This window comes from Gymnoscopelus microlampas (genome assembly GCF_963454915.1).
Source record: "Gymnoscopelus microlampas genome assembly, chromosome: 9".
In the NCBI taxonomy this organism is placed as follows: domain Eukaryota; kingdom Metazoa; phylum Chordata; class Actinopteri; order Myctophiformes; family Myctophidae; genus Gymnoscopelus; species Gymnoscopelus microlampas.
This window is the reverse complement of record NC_139946.1, coordinates 41810585-41835818: the sequence shown is the minus strand read 5'-3', so window position 1 is coordinate 41835818 and position 25234 is coordinate 41810585. Positions and strand designations below refer to the sequence as shown.

General features: G+C 42.8%; 1 protein-coding gene across 6 annotated transcripts in view; it reads left to right on the top strand.

Moving 5' to 3' along the window:
• Positions 1-280: 280 nt before the first annotated feature.
• The window catches only part of mcf2l2 (MCF.2 cell line derived transforming sequence-like 2), a gene marked incomplete at its 3' end in the record, with an annotated part of 124357 nt that continues 99403 nt past the window's right edge, over positions 281-25234 (top strand). For 5 of the 6 annotated variants that reach the window (XM_084067837.1, XM_084067838.1, XM_084067841.1 and 2 more), the window contains exon 1: positions 17585-17834. In XM_084067837.1, the coding sequence (XP_083923963.1) occupies positions 17810-17834 (25 nt within the window). In that variant the 5' untranslated portion in view covers positions 17585-17809. Of the gene's footprint in view, positions 466-17584; positions 17835-25234 lie in introns of those variants that run through there. The other variant, XM_084067839.1, reaches the window with a different exon arrangement.

The window sequence follows — 25234 nt, the reverse complement described above, 5'->3', positions numbered from 1 at the left end:
CACACACACACACACACACACACACACACACACACACACACACACACACACATAGTCACACACCCTTTCTTTTCTCACACTCATGCACAGACAGACACACGTTCTCCATCAGAAACGCCCCCAACCCCTGTCTTTGCACCCCCCCCCCCCCCCCCCCATCTCTCTCTCTCTCTCACACTCACACACTCACTCACACACACACACACACATTCACACACATACTCAAACAAAGGCACAGAGTTGTCCGGACAGTGGTGTGTGGGAGTATCAAGGAGTCTTCTTGAAGAGTGGACGGGTTGTTTTCGTGGATTTAATTGGAGTGTTTGTTTGTATGTGTGAGTGAGTGTGTGAGTGTTATGCCGCCGTGCGTGACAGAGTGGACATTCCTTTAGCCGCGTGGATCGGCTCGTGGATTGTTTTGGACCCCACGCTGCCTGGAAAGCAGCACCATGGGATCAGTTATGTGTAAGTGTCTTATTATGCACTCCTTAATGTGTAAATGTAAAGGACATGTACGGTATTTTCATGAATTTAATATGTATGCTTATTTTAAGCAACTGCCATTGTGTGTTGTGTGCCACAGTAATGTTACATTATACACACTGGGATTCATAGAGCACATTTCATACAGTGTAAACTCAATGTGCTTCACAAAAAAGGATAGAAAATATGTATACACATTAAAATACATGAGTCTCTCCCAACTACATCCATCCACTCATTTATATGTAATACCTTGATTACTGGGGTAAGAAAACCCTATAGTCTATAACAGTGACAGTGTGGGAAAACTACAGTACACGTACAGTATGGGTTTCAAGCAATCTGCACAGCAATGATTTAATTTGATAATACAGGTGTCATGTTTTAACAGTCTTCGTAAGAGTTTGTGGGCCGTCTCTTTCATCACCTTCGTTGGCTTCCTTTGTAGTCTACTGGCATCCTCAACATTCATTCTTTCCTATACTGTCTATGCCAGGGGGTCTTCAATGTTTTTCAGGCCAAGGACCCCTTAGCTGAGAGAGAGATGAAGCAGGGACCCCCCACTACATATTGTATGAAATTGTTTCATAGACAGCTTGACTTGTTTGACAGCACTGTCATCAGTGTATTTTTTTGTATTTAAAACTCTCAGTACTTAGTAAACTTGACCTTAGGTACCTTAGGCTCTGTATTTCGTCTGCTCTTTTTCCCTCTACACCAAGTCTCTACACCAAACCGAAAATAGCCGATCTACAAACTCACAGCTGTGAGCTTGTAGATCGGCTATTTTCGGCTAATGTTCCTCTCAGAATATAGGGATGCTAGGTTGAAGTGGTTAATGTAAATAAAATAAAAAGTTCCTATCACACAAAGATTTGAAGACCCCCCTGTAGTAACACTGAGGACCCCCTAGGGGTCCCAGACCCCCTGTTGAAGACCCATAGTCTACTCTATGCTATTTCCGTCTTTGTGTCAGAAGGAGGCTTTTGGTCACTGATAGTTCTGATGAAGTGTTGACAGCTAAACAGACAATATGAACAGAGAGGCTGATTGTACAATGCAGTCAAGCTCTCTATCAAACAGGACCATTGTCTCTTTTGATATTGCTCAAGTTTGCTCACTGATGCTGAGAACTGCTGAGTTTGCTTGATTCAATTCTGTAACTCAGTGAATTTGCTTAATTATTTGTTCATGTGCACAAAAACTACAGAATGTTATCGTAAAAACAGTTTCATATACGTGAATTTCTACTTCAGTTTAATGTTAAAGTGTCGCGTTGCAACTTGTAGATCTGCTACTTTTGATACTTTTGTGTGAAGCTGTTGTGTGATCAAGTAGTAGGGCATTCATTTACGAAAAAGACCAGGGCAGGAATTTCAGGGAGACCACGAAGGCCATGGCCGTCGTTGCCCCTCAGTTTGGCCTTGTACCCCTCAAACAAATGGCATGCCCTGAGGCCACAGTGTCCTTAATGCCCCAGCTGACTGTACCACTTTCTCCTCTGTCTCTTTCTTGTCAATATGTAGACACCAGTGTCGCTTTCTTGTCACGTAGACACCAGTGTCTTTTGTTGAGATTCTGAATTCTTAACTCCCCTGAGTCCCCATCTTTAAACAAATCCAGTGACTTTGACTGGTGCAGGGCTGAGCATGGATCAGATTGTAAATACCATCATTTCTTTATTTCACTGCAGATAGTCCACATATTACATTTAAAATCATCCTTAACCCTTAAATTCAATTAATTCTTTCAATGGATTAAAATCGTGTTTTATTTGATGGCCTTCTTGCCCTGGCATTTGGCCTTTGTGCCCTCAAAAATGGACAACACCAATGGCCAAGTGCCTTGCCCCTAAAATGACGAAATTCCATTGGGATGGACTAAACAATATAATGTTCCTATAGAGGATATACCGTATTGTACTTGCAGTATCCTGTACATATGTACAGTACTGTATGTACAGTACCATATCTATATCTATCTATATCTATATCTATATCTATCTATATATATATATATATATATATATATATATATATATATATATATATATATATATATATATATATATATATATATCCTGTTTACTGCTCGCTTAAATCGTTTTTCCACTATTCAGTGCAAAAAAATGTTTATTAGAAGGACATGAGGATGCATGCATATGAACAGCTGTGATCTATTATGCTGCTTTTATGCAGACACTCAGTATTGTGCCCATATATTTTGGAGTAGTTACAGTGTCTGCCTCAGAAACCACATGTATGTCTGCTGGTTTGACAAGGAATTTTGCCAGAGCCCTGTTTCCTGTGTTGCCCTCTCAGGTTTACCATTGTCTCAATAAAAGGGATGTTCTTTCAGTCACTACATCTAAAATAGAAGGTGAATGAACTGCATGCTCTCCTTAGAAAAATAAAAAGAAAGAAACAAATCATACATATACATATACATCTCATTTTGTAGTGAAGGTGAGTTCTCCATTCAGATTTTGAAAGTGAATTGGTCATTTCCATCTGCATGAAAAACAGAAACTAAAGTAGCCTATAAGACAAAAGAATGCTAACAATAAAAATAGTAATAACAATAATCTGTTGTCAAAGTGTAAATCAGGGGTTGGCAAGCTAGTTTGGCCTCTCAGCCATTTCTTCATCAGCCATCAGATGGTGGGCCAGAACATAATTACGAGACAAACCATCTTACACAATGATAAATATATGAATTGCTATAAAAGTTAATAAATAAAGTTTTGTGTGTGGAATAACTGCATACTGACAGAACTATGTGTGTAATCAAATGTTACTGGTGCAGATAGAAATCATTTTGTGTAGGCCACACATAGATGTTGCACTTTTAGTTCATTCATTGTAATTATTTTAAAAGAATATTTTTAGAAGAATATATCGTACTCTCTTCCGAAAAGAGATAAATAAGCTCTTTCATAGAATAGAGGTCAAGGTCACTTCTTAGATATGGAAAGAAACAGTGTGAACTGTGGAACACATGCCTGACATTCACTCTCAACATGGATAAAAGCATTCTTCAGGTGGGGTTAGATTCTCTTTGATGATATGGGACAGTCAGTATATTGTTGACAGTCATGGCCCACGGGCCGGCTATTAATTACCACTGGTGTAAATACTGCAAATATCTTCCTGTGTTGTCATGGCAAGTGTCTAGTAAATATCAACAATGCAATGCACTACATACCGTTACAAGCTCTCTGCTACTCATCACTCTAAATGGTCAGCATTTCTATAGCGCCTTTATCCAAAGTGCTTTACAAAGTGTGTGATACATTCACCCATGCATCCACACACAGACAGAAGGCAACCATGCAAAGTACCACCCAAGTTGGAAGCAAAATAGGGTTTCAATGTCTTGTACTTTGACACAAAAGTAAAGAAGATCAGGGATTAAACCAAATGGCCACTCTACTGTACCTCCTGAGCCACAGCCGCCTGTGTCTCCTTTGTTTGCTTAATGTTTAAAAAGAAAGAAGAACACGAGGAACAGTGTCAGCTAAAGTTTTTAATGAAGAATTGAGGGTTTTACCTGATTTTTCCCCCATTGCTCTTCAGAAATTAGATACACTTGACAGTGGTAAAATTAGCCACCTGAGGACTGACTGAGACTGAGTCATGTTTGAAGCTTGATGGGGGGGATTGGGGTTAAGTAGTCTAATAGGCTTGTTGTCTTCTCTACGTAGATAGATTATGACGGAGAGAGTGTGAGAGAAAGACAGAGGACAGAGAGAGGTTAGAGGCACCTTGCTGGTTCTGTATAGGGACACATGCAAGAACCACTGCAAAGGAATGCCTGGAGGGGAGAACAGTGTTTGACAGAGTGTGTGTGTGTGTGTGTGTACAATGGGGTCGTGTGTATGTGTGTCTGAAAGGCACGTTTTTGTGGGAAAAGTGAGCACATGACTTTCGTAGTGACCGGAATTCTGGCAGAAGACGTCCAAGAGCGAGAAGCGGACAGAGACGGATGGAGAAAGGGTCAGACAGATCAGAGACAGGGTCAGCAGACAGAGAACGGAACAGCTCTGAGAGAATGAGAGGCTGACATTCCTGCCAGTCTGTTTGAATCTCTTCTTCTCTCAATCCCTGTCTTGTCTGTCTGCCAGTTGCACTTACTTCAGTCCAGTCCATAGGTCACCAGCAAGATATATCAGGGTTCTCAATAGATCAACAGGCAGATAGATGGAATGCTTGGATGAATCATGGACACTGAGTTGCTAGTGCTTCGTGACGGGATGGATTCTATGGGCGGGCCAGAAAATGGCACCCTTCCAACGCGCTGTCGCTATTGTGGGGAAGATGCACGCGGCTACTCAGGCGTGCGGATCTCACCTGCAGAGATGGAGTCCTACCACCACTTCCTGGCGGTGTGTCAGGAGACAGAATCTGCTGCGGAGAGAAGAAGTATGTTGTTGTTGTGCCTCCATCCCTCATATAGCCACCTTCCCTTCCTAGTCATTACCTCCTCTCTTAACCATCCTATAAAAATTACTTCCTTCAAACATCAAATAGCAAAAATAGCAAATTAGACCCATGTAATGTGCTCTCATTCTTACTGTAATTCAGCAACAGAGAAGGAATGTTTGCCTGTTGGAAGCTGGGTAAAAAAAAAGAAGAAAGAAAATAATCTAGAGAAAGGGGAGGTGTTGAAGGTGAAAATGAATCACCATCTGTGTTGCTGTTAGTGAAGGCCTATTTAAAAGAAAAATAACCTAAGTTGCATAAGAGTGCTATTAGTGTTTAGTTTTATACTGTGTACTCGAGGGAAATTATTGGAAACATACATCTTACATTCTTTTAAATGTATGCAAATAATTAGTCAAAAATCGGTTTTGTATAAGCATTGTACTTATTCTGAACTAGAACTACTGTAGTTCACTTTAAAATACATATGATCCAGCATCCAGTAATGACATATAAACAACAAGTAACTTGTACAGTACCATGGCCAGCGCTGCTTTCTGTAATGCGGCTGACCTCGTCATGCGGTAATTTTGCAGTGAATTGTTGTGGTTCCTTCGAGATTGCTGTCAAGTGGGAGGTCTTCATTGTCAGACAGTGCCGTCAAGCGCAGCTGGAACACAGATCGTATACACAGCTACATGCAGTCCATACACAGCTTTGATCGTGACATGTAAACAGAGTGTGTATGTGCTTGTTTTGTTTCCCTCTGGGGATGTAACGTAAACCTTTAGCGTGAAGTGAAGTGGCAATAACATTAACAGTAGACAGACAGAGGACTGTGACTTCCTCTATGCCCGCCAAGACCCACTGCGCTCCCCTGGGGCAAGTTCAAAGTCATATTTTTCCTCCCAATTTAGTGGTTATGCCAATTAATTCTTCCCACTGCCGTTTGTACCCTGCTGGCTCACCTGCCAGTGACGAGGCCCCCACTGGGAGGATGTACACTAGCGCCAACGTTCTACTCGTCTCGTTAGACATTCCCCGCTGACAGGTGCTGCCACAGCCCGTAGGAGTACGTGCAGCGACAAACATAACCCAACCCGCCCCGGGATGAAACCACACCAAAGCTAGTTTTAGGGTCTCATCGGCATGTTTTGTAGTGTTGTTTAGCAACATGTTTACTTGACTAAAGGCCTTTGTACACAGGGTGCGATTTTCCGCACGGAAAAAACGGACAATGTCATTTTTTAAATGAACACATGGTTCTCAATGGCCTCATGCACACCGGCTCCGAATTTACCGTGCGGCGATGCAATGCGTTTTTTTTTCTTCAATCGAACCCAGTTCGATTCGTGCGTCTTTTCGCATGTGATAAAAACGGTTTGACTAATCGCACCCTGTCTGCAAAGGCCTTCACAGTATGCAAAAGATTTGCCTATACCTCTATCTCTGTCTCTCTCTCCCCCATGCTCCCCTGCTGCATAAGAGTGATGGTGTCTGAAAATGAGCTGCCCAGAAGCTGTGGTGCATTGACAATCATTTGCAAATCTTTTTTTATAGCATCTTTAGTGAGAATTAACAGCCTGGCAGACATACAGTGCAGGCAGACATACTGTATAAATGAAGTATGTTTGTTATGCTCTATGTCTCTGGCAGTTTTCCCAAACTTTTGGGTCAAAATTTACAATGCACGATACATCAACCATGTGCCTAAAATGTGTCTACAGTACACATTCACTGTGTGAGTGTACTTACGCATACTGGGATAGGCTACCCAATTGTTTACAAGTTGGCTTTTATTGGCTTAGGAATGCGACAAAAACAAAAACATCTGTGAGTAGCCTAATCGATAGGAAAAAAAAGTCATTTTGGGGTTGAGCTATTCATTTAAGAAACAACAGTAGACCAAACACTGACCAAGCGAGATGAAAACAGTAGCTTGTCATTCATTACTGGTGGGGCTAGTGGGCTACACAGGCCAGAGGTCAAAGCTCAAGATAGGAGTCTGGGTGGTTTTGTGGTCTTTGAACTGAATCAGCACCAGCTGTGCTCCAGCCCAGTGTTCAACAAGCACTGTTTAGAGGGAATGAGGTGGCACAGATGTTACCCAGAAACACTCTGCTGTTTAAGAATAGCGATTCTTGGCACGGGTAGCTATGCATTTTATTTTATAGGATGGCCATGTCGGTCGGCCGGTCTGCTCCGGCCAACTCTTTGAACAAGTTATCAACTACTGGCTGGCTTGCCATGGAATTTGCTCTGCCTGTGCACCTTCATGCACCCCTTAGGACAAAATGTCCACTTGCACACAAGATATCTCCACATGGAATGTGTGGATTACTATTACACTTGCTGCATGCATTCATGATCCCTGGAGGATGAACCCTTATTGTTTGAGTGACCTTTCATCTTGTGCAACTCTCAGGCCAAAATATCAACTTTGCATACAATATATTATCTAATTGCAGGATTAATCATATCAAAAGCTTTGTTTCAAAAAAATCTAGGGGTTGCTACAGTAGTAGGGCTTTTTTACTCTTTGGTGTTGTTTACATAAATGCAGTATTTGGACAAAGCCAGGACTCCCTTACATGATATTCATTGAAGTCAAAGAAAAAAAAGGTAAATAAATTTAAATACAGTAGCTATGTCGTATTCAGCTGTGTGAGTTCCAATGTTGACTGGTTCCAGCTGTATTCAGATAAGAGATGAAAATCTCCACTGCAGCAGCAGGCACCACCATACCAGAAAGGGCGATAAAGAAGAGAAAAAAAAAGACATATGATCTTAAAATAGACACTCTAACCACGTGTTTGTCTTTCCAATATCAGAGGAAAACTGCAGATTCAGTTATGCTTTGTTGTTCAAAGTGCATTAAAATGAAAGAGCACATTGATTGAATCATTAAGGGTCAGATACAGTTAGGCGCTAAAGCTAATGTGGTGTGAAACAAATGGCATTCCTTTAGATGGGAATGAAGCAGCATTCCCTGCTGTCCAATTAACAGTTAAATACTTCTTGGAATTCCGCTCAGGAAAGATGTGGACATGATTTCTGCGAGGCAGCGACTGACTACCAGGTAACAGAATATGCCACTTCTCAGGAAAGGCCCCATCATGCAAATTATAAAAGTATTTTTTCTTTGATCCAATAGAATAACCAGACATGAGAGAGACTTGTATAAGAGCATTAAAACAGCTGTATAATTATTTTTAAGAGCAATTAAAAAACGTTATAATAAATATTCATGGGGGCATAGTGTACCTTCTTGCACTACTGAAAGTCAGTTATGTTGGCTGCATGTACATTCTATAGGAGCTTTTCTTGGTAAAAGATAACATCACTATAATCTGTTTGGTCTGCACATGCCTTTGTTAACCCCTATGACTACAGTGGTCAAGCCCATGCATGTTTAGGTTCATGCTAACAAAGGGCACGTACAGTATCCACACAACCTCCATGGAAGAATAATAATAATAATAGAGTGTTCGTGTGTGAGTATATTACAGTATTTAGCTTTTTCAAGTTTTTGGAGACACAGTTGTCAAGTCCATGCCTGTCGGTCCATACATGCCGTGTAGTGATAATGACAATGATATTGGTCATGAAGGTGTGTGTGTGTTAGGTGCGCGCGCGTGTGTGTGCGCGCGTTCAGCCCTGTTATCAGCAGATAAATGTTCCTGTCGATACACATCCTCCGATTGTCCTCTCTCACTGACGCCTTCTTCCTGAGAACCAATAGGAAGCCCCCTTCCCCTGGACCATGAGGACGTCGACCACCCAAAAATAACACAAGCTGTTTACAATGTGTGCATGTGCTTGTGTGTGCGTGCGCGTTTGTGCGGGCGCGCACGCGCATGTGTCTTCATAATGGGATGGCACATCACCCCTCATTACATTCTCTAACTGCAGGTACAACAGTCTGTGTTGTTCTCTCTGAGCTTGTTTTGAGCACACAAAACGTTTTCTAGTTAGATGTTGTGAAGAAGACAGTTAGCTGCTGTAACGCTACAATTTCCCTTCTGGGATTAATAAAGTATATCTCATCTCATCATCTCATACCAGTGCGTGCGGCCACCTTTTTGTCTCTTGAAGACTTGTCTTTTATGAATGTTCTGCCATGGGCTGGCACCGCTACAAGGACTTTGGTGTGCGTGGCATTCCTGTGCATAGTGTTGGGTCTAGTCTGGATCCGACCGTAGCTATAGCATCACATTGTATCAGACAGTGTTTTGAGCACAAGTACTTCTCAAATGGTGTTGCACACCATCGTTGCCTGAGATTTCTAAAGAAATTCAATGCACGCACGTGTGTGTGTGTGTGTGTGTGTGTGTGTGTGTGTGTGTGTGTGTGTGTGTGTGTGTGTGTGTGTGTGTGTGTGTGTGTGTGTGTGTGTGTGTGTGTGTGTGTGTGTGTGTGTGTGTGTGTGTGTGTGTGTGTGCCTAGGAAGGACAACTACATATATACTAAATTCCACTCATCTTGGGTACATTGGTGTATACCAAATGTGTGTGTTTTTTTGACTGAACCTGACAAGATAATGGTGTTTGCAGATGTCAGTGCAATGGCTGTTTCTCCTGACTGCTGCTGCCCATATGTTGCTCAGTTGCAGGTTATTACTCCCCAAGGGACAAGGGGAGAGCTGAAAACGTCTGGCCCTCTTCTAGCAAAACACTCCCCTCTCTCTCCCTCTCACCCTCTGTCTCTCTTTTATGAACTTCTCAAAGAAAACCATGCAGCGGCGCCTCTCTTATTCTACATATTTATTTTATTCATTTCATCTCTCCTCCATTAAACTCCTCCTTTGGCTAGCAGAGGTATAATGGTGTTTATCTCGTTGATATTCATATTAGTGATTTGATTGTGCTCCATTGTGTAGTTGATACTATGATGTGTAGTTGTGAAAATGCCCTGTTGTTGAGCGAGAAAAGAACAGTGTTGCTAGTTTATAACTGAGTTCCCCCCCGGCCGACACACGCACGCGCACACGCGCGCACACACACACACACACACACACACACACACACACACACACACACACACACACACACACACACACACACACACACACACACACACACACACACACACACACACACACACACACACACACACACACACACACACACACACACAGTAACACAGCAAGCTCAAAGAATGCATTTAGTATCAAAGGAGAATGTTTGTGCAGGCTTGTCTGTATGGGTATGGCTAAAGATTCACCCCTGTGTGTGTGTGTGTGTGTGTGTGTGTGTGTGTGTGTGTGTGTGTGTGTGTGTGTGTGTGTGTGTGTACGTGTGCGCGTGTGTGCGTGTGTCTGCAGCTAATCTCACATACTACCATGCCAATCAGCGTCATATTTCTTGTGTAATCTGGCAGCAGGCCAATTCTTTTTCTTCTCAAACATTACTCATCATTACTCATGTCATTAATCAGTCAATGACAACTATATTGTTTTTGTGAATTAACAATCTCAGAGCAATCAGAGATTGCTCTGAGATTTGTGCTCTACAGAGCACACCTCTCTGTTATCGTATCTGTGTGCGCACGCTAAGGTCTAGGGCAGGGCTCTTCAACGTTTTTCAGGCAAGGACCCCCTAGCTGAGAGAGACCCCCTCTATATTGTATAACATTGTGTTGCAGATTAAACTTCTGTTCTTTTTTCCCTCTACACCTATACCTCTTTGCCAAAAATAGCCGATCTACAAGCTCACAACGCCTCGCAGAGCGAGGCGTTGTGAGCTTGTAGATCTGCTATTTTTGGCTAAAGTTCTCTTCAGAAAAGGGATGCTATAGGGTTCAAATGGTTAATGTAAAAATGAATATCATATCACACAAAGATGTGGCGGGCCCCCCTGTACTAACTCTGAGGACCTCCCTGGGGGTCCCGGACCCCCTGTTGCAGACCCCTGGTCTAGGGTGCTGATATTGCTGTTGTTGGTGCAGGTCATAGGGTTTTCAAACCTTGCAGGCTTAGTGTTTTATAGTCACATGTACCTACCACACACAAACAGCACTGTGTGTAGACCTATTGATAGTAAGGGGAGGCTTTGCCCCACTAGTGCTGTTCCTGAAAAGGTTCTTTTAAGTGAATCCGTTCCACTTGTAGTTGTTAGGGCTAAAAACATCTAACGTGTCAATTTTAAGACAGATTAAAGGGGTTTTACAGTGTTGCTTTTCCAGGAATATCTTTCTTTTCTCTTGTGTTCTTGAATAAAATGTTTCAAATGTCAAAGAGCTATAATACCCTTGCTAGGCCTTTAGTGTGTTCATACAATTGCTATAAATGCATACTTTCATACAGGGGTGCAACAGCTAATCAAACTAATCGATTTAATCAGTTATTTAAAAAAAGATCATGATAATAAAATAAAATAATCGATCCCTGTTTTGGGCATGTCATCATAATTATGTGAAAATTAAAAAAAACTTCAATAACTATCAAAACTGTGAGCTTGTAGATCAGCTATAGAAGAACCGCCATGACTTTGACTCTTTACAAATCTGTTTACAAATAGGTATGACAGAAGTCCCGCCCCCTATAGACACTCTCTGCTTTAGGTCGTGACCTGGCAGCCTTTCTCCTAGGCAGATGAGTAAGGCTGGGAACGAGGCTAATCCACTCTGGCTGCCATGTGTAACGTGCATGGCTGATTATTAAACTAGCCAGTGCTACGTCACTTTGGTTTGTGCTCAGGGACGACATGATAGGCTCTATGCACAGCAGCCATTTTGGAGAGAAATTGGGGCCTCTTCCTACTTCCTTCACAGGTGTTACCAATGATACTAATGAAGTCTCTGTTCCATTCTGGTCAAACAAAGTCAGGGTGCTGATATTGTGCATTTTGGCTCACTAGAAACACTCACGCTACACCAGTGGGTCTCAAAGTGTGGTCCAGGGACCCTCATGGTTTCTTGAGGGGGTTGCAAATGGCCCCTTAAAAAGGTGTTTAACTCTGAGAGTGTACAAATGGAACCAAATGGACCCGTAAGGGTCCATTTGGTTCCATTCGTACACTCTCAGAGTTATGGGGGTCCTTGAAATTTAAAAGGTTTGAGAACCACTGTGCTGCATGAAATGGAACAGAGCCGTCATTAGTATCATTGGTAAAAACCTGTGAAGGAAGTAAGGAAGAGGCCCAATTTCTTTTCAATATGGCTGCTGTGCATATAGAGCGTATTGTGTTAGAGTTGTGAACTTCTCACCTCTGGTGCAATGTCCTCTCCACCGCTCAGGTCAAACAGAGAGCGGTGATTTTAAATGCTAGAGGAAAGGAGGGGTGAGGTTGCCGCTGGACATATCTATATTCACTCTACTTCCATCCGCCGTTTGACCTGAGGTGTTCACTAGGGGCGTGAATAGTTCAACCAAAAATTACTTATTTTCTATCAATTACACACCTCCTTTGAGTCTCCTACCGGATACATTAGCATCTTTCCGTCGGTAATCAAATCATTGGCTTAGGAATGTGACAAAAACAAAAACAATTCCATGAATTCAATGCTTCATGGGGTGTGTAATTGATAGAAAATTAGTTTTTTTTTTTTGGTGAACTACTCCTTTAATCGAACTAGATTTAATCGATTATTGAAAAGAAAGATTTAAAAAAAGAATAAAATAGGGAGGGGGAGGGGTGTGTGTGGAGGGATTGCTTTGGCAAAAATAATTTGGAGCAGTATGACAGATATTTTGGGGCTTTTCCTGCCTTTATTCATGGTTATTACAGGGTAGAGAGACAGGAAACAGGCAGAGATAGTTGGGAAGTGACCGGCAGCGAAGGTCCGGTCAGGTATCAGAGCCTATGTGTGGTACGTGCCTCAACCACTATTAGCGCCCCCATATGACTGTGTTTTGAGCACATTTTAATGTTCTCAGATAAAAATTGTGTCTGTTATTTCAGTTATTATAATGAATTAGTTGTACTTTTTTTCTATCATTATCAGCCACAAGAAAAAAACGACTGACCTGAAACTCACCCATTAAGCTTTCTTTATTGAAACAAGAGAGCACCATTAACCTGGCTAATAGTTCCCATTCATTTGATTAAAGAACGCTAATAATAGTGTTTCTGAGATGTTAACTGAAATATCAATACAAAACACGATTTAAAAATAAATACATTAAAACGATCATTGTATAATATGACAATGGATCAGCTTCATGTGACAGTCAGTTCTTATTGAACAGTATATTGAACATTTCCAGTAAATCCTCAATATTAAAGGTAGGGTAAGTGATATTTTTGGGTTAAAACAAAAAGTATTTTGTTAAAAGGTTAAAGCACTATATTCTAATAGTAATCATTGCTATAGAGTGTTTGTTCAGTAACAGGAGTCTCCCCGTCTCTCCAGCTCTTTAATAAACAGAAAATGCATTTTCCGGTAGGTGTCAAAATCTCAGCCAATCAGGAGAAAGTACCCATTTTTAAGCTTCATTTTTATAGTGTTCCAGTTCCAATTTTGTCTGCTCATTTCTTAGTGTCATCACTTCCAATTTCACTTGTTTAATCTATATCCTGATTGAGTTCTCTGTCCTGATTGGATAAAATTGGAAATTAAACTGAAACTAAAACGAAAATGCATTTTCTGTTTTATAAAGAGCTGGAGAGACAAGGAGACTCCTTTTACTGAACAAACACTCTATAGCAATGAGTACTATCAGAATATAGAGCTATTTAACACTTATTTTAACCAAAGAAAATCACTTACCCTACCTTTAACATGCGCTTTGGGCCAGTCTCAAGATAGAGTCTCCATGATGTGAGTGCCCCTGTGTTATGTAATGTATTAACACACACTCTATTGTCTGTGTGGGAGGTCTACTCTAGATGGCTGCTGCCAGCAGAATAGAGGCAAGGACTGTTGTTCAACTGGTACACATACACTATATAATCATATCCTGTTACCCATGACCAGATATGATCTGCTGAGCTGAAGCAAGCTAGGGCGCACTTTATCCTATTCCATTCAGCCTAAGCTTAGTTTCCATGGTAATATAACTATTCTGTTTATTCATATACTGTAGGTGTTCTTGAGCAGGACATGGGTACTGTATGTACAAACAATATATTCTGAGTAAGGGATATGAACCACTATCCTAAACAGTGAACATAGAGTGAACACATTGATTTAAAGTCACGTGACAGTTTGTGACACTGTTGCAAGCAATGTACTGCGTCTCAAAACCTGGTCCATGACATGTATCATAGATATAATGGCGATCATAACCCATTTTATGGACTCATTTCATGGGCAACAGTGTCCAAGTAGTTGCTACAACTAGAGCCTGACCAATGCCAGATTTTTGGGTCCTAGACTACCTACCCATTATTGATATTTTGACTGATAGTTGGGATAGTTAGTTAGTTGTCAACATTTAATAATAATAACAAGCAAGCCTTTTATGGTTATGGGATCAAGACACCCTAACTGCCCCCCCCCCTCCGCAATCCTCTGTTGGCAACACTCAGCAGGGTGAAGCTGAAACAGAATTTCCCCCACGAAATGAAATAGGTATCCAAAAAAGTATATAAGAACCTCTTGTACTAGAAATGAATTGATAACAGTGTCTGACTTCTTCAACCATTTCATTGCATACAACCATGCACGCACGCACTCGCACACGCACGCGCACGCACACACACACACACACACACACACACACACACACACACACACACACACACACACACACACACACACACACACACACACACACACACACACACACACACACACACACACACACACACACACACACAGATATACAGGTAGAGACAGAGAGAAAGTTCTGCTTTGCTGAGAATCTGACAGGATGAGAAATCCACATCATCGCCCTGCCCTGCACAGTTGCTGAGGTTACTGAACCTTTTATACCATTGTTCAGTGAGCCACGATGGCTTAGTGGATACTGTACACTGATGTTATTTTTACCATGACTCAGAGAACTAAAGCAATGAGCACCTGGGTCAATAAGATCATATCTACACTCTGCACAAAAGCCCTCTGCATCACTTTTATTTGTTTGATAAGCGACGCCTGCTTTTTAAACATTTAAACATGGCTTGAAGAATAATTTGACACTCACTTGGACACAAATTATTAAGCTAGAAATAATGTTGAATCCATTGTCCAGTTTCACAGTGAAGCCTGATTCATACTTCATCTTCAGGGACGTGCACAGATAGACTCTAGGTGGCGCTCACCTGCCCTTTGCCCTCTTGACCAGAAGTGCCCTTTTGAAGTGTGCCCAGTTTACAGCAGGGGTCTTCAACAGGGGGTCCGGGACCCCTAGGGGGTCCTCAGAGTTACTACAGGGGGTCCGCCAAATCTTTATGTGATATGATTTTTCTTTTTACCATAACCACTCGAAACCTAGCATCCCTTTTCTGAGGAGAACTTTAGCCAAAAATAGCAGATCTACAAGCCCACAACGCCTCGCGCTGCGAGGCGTTGTGGGCTTGTAGATCGGCTATTTTTGGCAAAGAGGTATAGGTGTAGAGGGAAAAAAGAGCAGACCAAGTAAACAAAAAAAAGTATAATTTACTTGAGCACCTGCCCCTCAAAATGACTGTGCACGCCACTGTTTATCGTAAAGCGTAGTTGTGTGCCAATCTACAAGCTTGCGCGCTATTTCCAGTGTGCGACTTCGTCGTACGCCAGAGTATAAATCAAGAATTAAGCATGAGCAATCAGTCAACTGATGCTTGATGAAGCTGCCACTCTGTGTAAAAAATGCGGACACAATGCAGTCACATTTGTAACAAATGTCATTGTGTGTGGTAATGTGGTTATTGTTGCACTTCGTTGTCATCACTCAGGCCAGCCTCTTATGCATGTGTCGAGTGGAATGTGCCAGAGCCTATAAAATAATAACGCTGGATGTGTGTTGAACCAGCATGCTTTGTGTCTTTGTTTGTATGACCATTGTTTGATGTCTCACATCATGTCAAACAATATGAAACCGCCTTCACTCAAACTCCCTGTTTCTGAACCCTGCATATGAGAATGTAAAAAATGTACATTCACACACAAAACACACACACACACACACACACACACACACACACACACACACACACACACACACACACACACACACACACACACACACACACACACACACACACACACACACACACACACACACACACACACACACACACACACATTGTTATTCATACAATGCCGCGCAGATTTGTCAACTGTGTTTTGGGAACTACTTCCTGCCAGAGCATAAACACTACAATATTCCCAGACAGAGGTGTGTGTGCGCGTGCGTGTCACAGTTGGTCTATGTGCTTGTGGGTCCCCATCAGTCTCCACCTGTGTCCATGTATGTCCATGTATGTGTGCCCGTACGTGGGTGTGTGTGTGTGTGTGTCTGTGCTTGCATTTGTTGTTATGAGAGTGTGTGCCTGCGGGTGTGTTGTCAGATCATTCCATCTCTGTTTTTTATATGCACAATGCATTCACCCACTAACAACAGAATGGACGTGATATGAGATGGGACTTGGTTTCAAATGAAGGAATAGGGGAAGAAGAAAAGAGAGGGAAAGAAGAAATATTTGATGGAACAGTGGAGAGGAATTGGTGGAGAGATAAAAATGAGCAGAGAAGGAAGGGGAAGGATGGGAAGGATGGGACAGATAGGAGCGAAAGAGAAGAGACATGAGTATGGAGAGGACTCATATAGCAGCCCTATACGAGAGTGACAAGAACAGAGATGAGAGGGTAAGGAGGAGGTATAGGAGACAGTGCAGATGATAGGGGGAGATGGGAAAGGACCGCAAGAGAGAATGTCAGGGAGGTGTCACAGGATAAAAGAGAGACCAGACAGGATAGTAAGGGGGGAAAAAGGGGAGGAGGAGGTGAAGAGGAGGAAGGAGGGACTGGGAGGAGAGAGAGAGTAGCCCTGTCTGACACCCAGAAGCCTCATAGTTCTCGACTTGGCCAAAGAGGTGATTCCCCTTTTGGCTGAGCAGTAGATGTTTGGTTTCCCGTATGGGAGACCCGGGATTGAATCTAAGGGGTAACATTGGGGGCTCGTCCGGGATCAGGTTTCCTTGAAGGGTGGAGGTCACAGAAGGATGTGTGTAGCAGAGTAGCTCTGCCTGATGCCCAGAAGCCGTCTTGCATGGCAAAGTGGCTCAGTGGTTGATGTTTGATTTCCCAAGCCGGAGACCCCTCAAACATGTACAACTGTGCAATATTGGAAGTTGAAAGTTTTGTATCAGATGAAAATGTGACTTTTTATTTTCTATAAATATGCAATTCACACGCATGCACACACGCACGCACGCACGCACGCACACACACACACACACACACACACACACACACACACACACACACACACACACACACACAGTCTTAGTTTCTACCCTCTCTCACTATCCCCTCCTACCCTGGCTCCTGATTGGCTCATAGCTACTCATGGTAGAGCAGAGTGGTGTTTCACTACAGCTGGAAAAACTGACCACAGATGCACACACACACACACACACACACACACACACACACACACACACACACACACACACACACACATGCACACACAGCAAATGCCGAAGCCTCAGCTGTGTGCATGTGTTTGTGTTGTGACACCGAGCAAGGAAAATATGAGAAAAAAGTCTGCCTGCGTCTGAGAAACTGCAGAAGCTTTGTGTGAGAAACTTTGCGCGTGAGAGGAGGTGGAGGGAGAGAGAGAAAAATAGAAAGGCAGAGTCTTGCGCTTGCCTTCTGGAGACGCGTTAATGATGAAGTGGCTGTTCTGGACAGAGTGGTTTTGCTGGGGGAGGTTTGTTTTTCCTTATTGGTCTGGATCGCTGTGAGACCATAATTAATCTGGATTACACTTTCTGTTGTTTTTCTGGGCCGTGTGTTTGTAGCGGAGAGGAGTTAGGATGAAGGGAGTCAAGCATGTCATAGGTAACACACACACACACACACACACACACACACACACGCACACACACACACACACACACACACACAACACACACACACTTTGCCTGCTTGCACTTGCATCTCTCTCTCTTTCTCTCATATGCACTGTACAATTCTCAACCACTTGTAACTCAGAGAGTGTACAACGGGGTCCATTTGGTTACATTTGAACACTCTCAGAGTTAAATTAACATTGAGGATTTTATTTTGTATAACAGTGTTTAGTTGTTGCATCTACAGCAATACCAGAAGCAGAATCATACACACACACACACACACACACACACACACACACACACACACACACACACACACACACACACACACACACACACACACACACACACACACACACACACACACACACACACACACACACACACAATCATACATGTGTCTCTCTAATAATTTATTTTTCTTCTCTCTCTGTGTGAAACAAAACACACTCTTCCATTGTCCCTTTGACTTTGGATGGCTGATAGTGCGTGCGTGCGTGCGTGCGTGCGTGCGTGCGTGCGTGCGTGCGTGCGTGCGTGCGTGCGTGCGTGCGTGCGTGCGTGCGTGCGTGCGCAAGACACACAGTCACGCACACACATATATTTGTTGTCGGCCACTCTGCTGCCAGGCTACTGTAGACATGTTTCCATTTCCCCAGTCTTCCATTACAACGTATCACTGCTGTGACTTATTCCACCAAGTATTTCCTCTCACTTTTAAAGAGCTGCGGTCGGGACTTCAGTTTATTCATCACGTTGTTAGCACATAATGTGGAAAGCTGACAGAGGACATCATTATTGACATGGCCAGTCCTCAGGGACTGAGAGTGACCATGATGTCCTGCCCAGTTTTGTCCAGTGGTGGAAAAAGTACTCGAATGTTTTACTTGAGTACAACTATAAATACTGCAATGTAGAAATACTCTGTTATAAGTAAAAGTCTTAAATTAGTACTTAATTTGGTGCAAAAACAGTGACATTTGTAGAATTAGTTGTGCCTCCTATGGGTGGAAGTGAAATCGCATTGGCTCTGCGTTTATTAGTGGCCCCTCAATGATACGAATTTGGGAAAGATAAGACGCTGTGTTCATGATTTGTGCAATTTTTTGCCAAGCGGACCCTCCCACAACTTTCAGGAGCCAATCGTAGCCAATCCGAAGGGAATATGAAGAATCTGACTGATTCCTCTTCATCACATGACCAAAGACAGAGTGTGTGCCGATTTGTGTGAGTTTTGGACAAAATCTGTAGGAGTAGTAGCAAAATATGTGTTTTGAAGATCGGAAAATTGAAATTGGAAAAGGGGAAAGTCCAGGGAAAAAATATTTTTGTTGCTATGACCTACGGTTCAAGAGTTATAGGCCAAAAAGTGAATCGGCCTGTTTTTTTAATGGATATTGATCATTGTATGGATAATTTTCAAAATAAAGTTTGGATCCCAAGGCTAGAATCCATCAGTACAGTAGGTCCTAAAGAAGCCTCATGCAAAATGTGGAGCTTTTATCCGCTTCGTATCGTTAATCTTGCTAAGGTACTCCACTATACAGGAGACTTGAAGCAATGCAGGCATGGTTGAATGTAGAGGGTGTCCCGGCTGGGGGCTGTTGCTACTGGGGGATGTAATTGGATGATAGTGGCTGAGGTACGCTGGGTTTTCATTGTGTTATCTACTGGAGCTGGAGGGTCCAATGTCTTCATTCAGATGAGTATCAGGGTAGAACAAATCATATTCTGATGTCTACTGAGGAGGGATTGCTCTATTGTTTAGTTGTTGCATTCACAGCAATACCAGAAGCTGGTTTGGGTTTGTTGTATGTCATGCTCAAGTGCTTGCCAATGGTAATCAATGTCAGACACACATAGACAGAGACACACAGAAACACACACAGAAACACACACACGCACGCACACACGCACACACACACGCGTGCCCACACGCACACGCGCACACACACACACACACACACACACACACACACACACACACACACACACACACACACACACACACACACACACACACACACACACACACACACACACACACACACACACACACACATAACTGAGGTCTGCTGTAACAGGGGTTGAAGAGGTCAGTAAAACTGACTGACTATGGTAGAAACCTGATCCTTCAGTATTTAGAATTGGCTCCATCAGTATTGTAACCATCTATCATTCAGACAGACAGACAGACAGACAGACAGACAGACAGACAGACAGACAGACAGACAGACAGACAGACAGACAGGCACAAGGGTTGAGATTTTAAGTCCCTGAGGAGGATTGCTGACACATCAATAGAAGAAGACTAATCATGACTTGGCTGTTGTCCTGACATGCGGTGTCAGGTCAGAGTGTAGGACTGTGACAATGGACCAGTGGTGGGAGAAGTAAAAGTAGCAATACACCACAATTTAGAAATACTCTGTTTTTACTTGAGTAGAAGTGCAAAAGTATTGGCATCAAAATATACTTAAAGTACTAAAAGTAAAAATACACAATTTTGTCTGCAATGGTTTTCAAAATCATTTGAAGATCTACAATCTATCAATGCAGATCAGCTATTTTTCAATAGCCAGATTAATTAGTTAATGTATGTTTTGTAATAATGTAAATCTGCAAAGTATCTAGTAGCTAAAGTTACTTTCCACCACTGCAATGTAAGTTGGGATGGGTGACCCATGTAAATTGTATAGTAGGCTGTAAGGAAAAGTGTGTTAGATTTCACAAAGTATTATTTTGTAGCAAACGTTATTAGGTTGCTGCATTCAATTACTTCCCAAGGTTAGGGTTTTATCTGTTTGATAATATCTAATGTCAGACGCATTATATCCCTCTGCTTAATACTCAAATTTAGAGCAAAGTGTATACTTGTGTATACTAGAGAGAGAGAAAGAGAGAGAAAATACCTTCTCTGTGTTACTGTAGCAACAGAACTCCTGTCACCTGGCACTACTTGGCACAGAATCAACCATTCTGTGTGGCAGAATCTAACAGAGGTAATCCACAGATTCCTTCCTTGAGCCCAGTGCACTTCAGTGAATGGTAAATGGCCTGAATTATATTTATAGCTTGTTTGTGCAAAGCGCTTTACAAAGTGCGTTACATTCATTTCACCCATTCAGAGGTAACCCTGAAAGGCACCAACCTGTCCGTCATGAACAGTTAAGGGTGTTTTATGCTTCACTGGTTCTCAAAGTGGGGCCCGGGGACCCCCAGGGGTCCTTGGGGGGGTACCAGGGGGTCCCCAGCTAAATTAGTTAATATGGCGTCACAATCATTTTAACCACTTAAACCATATTTTATACTTTGGATATTCAAAAATAGCAGATATACAAGCTCATAGTGCGTCACTTCGTGCTGCGCTATGAGCTTGTAGATCTCAAATCTTTGCTTCTTGGGGGGGGTCCCTGGCACAAAATATTTTCGAGATGGGGTCTGCGGCCAACTACATATAATTTTGGGGGGGGTCCTTGACATGAAGAAGTTTGAGAACAACTGACTTAGTTGCTCGTCGGTGTCGTGCACTGAAAATATCTGATCTACAAGCTCACAATGCGTCACAGATGCTTGTAGATCGGATATTGTCAGTGTGCAACACGGAGCACAACCAAGTATACGGTATATCAAGCGTTAGAGGTTCAGTATCTGGCTCAAGGACACTTCAGCACTTAAGCAGGAGGAGCCGGAGGAGGTCAACCGCTGTACCTCCTGAGACACTGCAGCCCCATACAGCAGTCTCTCTGTTTCCTAGAGCATTGGTTCTCAAAGTGGGGTCCGGGGACCCCCAGGGGTCCCTGAGGGAGTTCCAGGGGTCCCCAGCTAAATGATAGATTAGGCACCAAATGGACCCTTATGGGTCTATAACTCTGAGAGTTGAACCAAATGGACCTAACGGGTCCATTTGGTTCCATTTGTACACTCTCAGAGTTAAATTGACATAGATTTTACAATATAAATTGCGGTCCAAGTGATAGAAATGCCATTAAATGGGGGTCCGTAGCCCTAATGCATGTCAAACTGGGGGTCCTTGAAATTAAAATGGTTGAGAATCACTGCTAGAGCCGTAAAAATCTTCTCTTATGGGGGTCCCTGGCATATCTTTTCAAATGGGGGTCCGCGGGCTAATAAGTGTCAATTTGGGGGTCCTTGGCACGAAAAAGTTTGAGAACCACTGTCCCAGAGAGCCTCTCGATGTGTCAACGGACGTGTTTGGTTTTACTTTTGGCATACTGTGCCACAGTGTGACACTACCAAATCATGTTTGTCAGTATTGATGTAATCTCTCAAGACAGATTCAGAGCTCCACAGCTGAATCTGTCGGCAACTCCCATTACAACATGTAGAGTTGTTATTAGGAATGAAAACAAAGGAGCACCACCGGAAGAGGAGGGCTGAAGGAGAGTAAACGGGCCGACATGTTTTTTTTGCTGATGGGTTCCCAGATTGGTATGATGATGTAATATTGCTTTGGAAGATTACGAATGTACAGTTACAGATCTTTGAAAGCTCCTGCCTTGCTAAGCACCCCCTTGTGGGCCTCCAGCTAGGAGCAGAAAACGAATGCTATGTACTGGTTGCTATGCATGTATGGAATTCCCTTAATGGGAACAAACCCCATTTGTTTGTCTGGGGAGGGTGTAGATCCCCACGTCTCACACCCATGGAGTCACCAGTCGCTTCTTTTAACCTGACAGTGAGGAGTTTCACATAAGGAGGACCGTCATGATTTGCAAAAACTGGCCAAAAGCAGAATACAACCTAAGGCAAAGTCCAAGTGTGTTTATTGAAACAAAGGGTGGAATAGGGGAGATAGGTGGTGTCGGCTGGGAGTGGACATGGTGAGCAGGCCGAGGCTGGTGGCAGGCAGGCAGACAGACAATGGAGCAGGTTAGTATGGTCACTGAGGCAGAGGAGAAAAGAGAGAGTCAAGAGGAGCTCAGGTTTCAAAAACACTAATACTGGGATTCAGTGTATACACTAGAAGTTTACTGGCAAGAAGTATTACCAAACACAGGAGATTGTGAAATTATCTGGCAGTAAATACTGTGGAGGTTGATGAGCTGATGACAGGCAGGTGAGGGAGATGAGGGGTGTGCCAAGCTGGTAGCTGGAGCCGTGCCTATGCTCAAAACACACGCCCACTCTCTAAGACAAACACTGACAGAGACTGTGACAAGGACATAACGGATGTGGAGGAACACGCTGTCGTCCCCAGTTCTGCTCCCTGCTGAGTCTCTAGAGCAGTGACAGAGAATGCCCTCCCCACCCGGCTTTCCACCCACCACGGTGCCTCTCCGGCCAAGCTGGAGGCACCCATGGTATACAGTAGAACCCCAGTCTCCGCATTGACAGGCAGGTACTTTATGTAACATCAAAGTATAAAGTACACAATGACTATCAGCGAGCCAGTAGCTAATTTGACCTCTTCCAAATGTACTTAGCATGGATTGCTAATGTTTCCATCCCACATCAGGTGATCCCACCGCGCCCATCAATGTGTTTACATTGGAGCGCCTCCGCCGATGTGATGGAGCTTGACATAGTGCTTCCTGGATCTCAGGCTACGGGCCGCTGGGCCCCTCGGCGTGTTCTAAAACAGTGTGTGCCTGACCCTTGAACATGGCCCATACATTATGTCTGCACCACACCTCTCTGCTTTGATGTCTCAACAATACAGAAACAGAACATCCTCTCAGCTGGAGAGCTACTGTAGGCTCCTGTTGCATAACTCTTGATGTATGTATGGGGTGTTCCTGGACATCAAATGCCATATCCTTCTTTTTGTGCATTGTGTGTGTTGTGTGTACAGTATACCCGCTCCTTTATTTATTGTGCTCTTATTACAACCTGATGCTTAAGGAGATATCAGTGCTTCTGTCAGGATAGAGATAAGCAGCACTAACATGCTCTTGGCGCAGGTTATCCTTCCGCTGCCCATGAAGAGGTGTGTGCGTGTGCGTGTGCGTGTGCGTGTGCGTGTGCGTGTGCGTGTGCGTGTGTGTGTGTGTGTGTGTGTGTCCTGTCTAAATGTTGTACTTGGACTTGACTACTTGATATTGGGCGTGTTACATAACGGCTCACACCATATTACAACACAAACACGCACACAGAAATGTAATGGAGAGATGCCATGATGAACATCATTGAAATGCACAGCTACAGTATGAGATAAACCCAGATCGTTTATGCTTTTGTTCCCATAGTGCTTTTCCCAGCATATTCCAGCCCACAGGGACAGCATATTATATAGATATTATATGTGTGGATGCACAAGTTTATTGAAATTTCATGCATACAAAACAAGGGTATAAACAGACCTAACATATACCCCCCCCCCCAAAAAAAAAAATATATATATACAAGCAAGCACATAACAGAAAGCAATCATACAATAAATAAAACTGAAAAAAACGTATCCCACCACCTATCCTAGGACCAAGAGGAATGTGGGTGAAAAAACATAGATACAGATTTACCCTGTGCATGCACTGTCAAAGACATATCAGATCATATACAGGGTTTTGAGGTTAGGTTTAGGCATTATTTCTGTGAGGTTAGGGTTAGGGTTAATGGAATTGTTCACCCAAAAAATTACTTATTATCAATCAATTAATGCGTAAAGCATTGGTCCAACAAACTATTTTGGCTTCCACTTTGACTATTCAAGCTGCATAAGTAAAAAATAGTAGTTTTCAAGGAGCAATACTTTGATACAATGCAAGAAGGTGGTTTAAGCCGACTCGGGTGCTTGGGCTTTCTAACAGCACAACAGCGAAGTAGAAACCTACAAGACCCTTTTCACAGCATACATTTTGATGTGTATTCACAGCTGAAGGTAATAACTTGAATTGTGGGTGTTTGATTTATGTGTTTCTGTGTGCCAGCGTGGACAGCTCCTGTACGGTTAACTTTATGCTGACACACAGAAACACCTAAATGAAACACACCCACAATTAACCTTATTACCTCCAGCTGCAGTGCATTTACCTGTCAAAATGGCTGCTGTGTACAGGGTCCTTACCCACAATGCTTTGATTGATGTTCCTTTCATGGTGTGAACAGCATGTTTTCTTTTTTTTTTTTTACACACCCCATGAAGCATTGAATTCATGGAGATTTTTTTTGTTTTTTACGCATTCCTGAGCCAATAATTTGATCACCGGTTGTATTTCCGGTAGTACACTCAAAGAGACTCCTTTGAGTCTCCTATCGGATACATTAGCATCTTTCCGCCAGAAATCAAATTATTGGCTTGAATGCGACAAAAACAAACTCCATGAATTCAATGCTTCATGGGGTGTTTAATTGATAGAAAATACGTTTTTTTTTTAGTGAACTACTCCTTTAAGGTCAGGCATAGTTTTAGTGAAGTTAAATGTT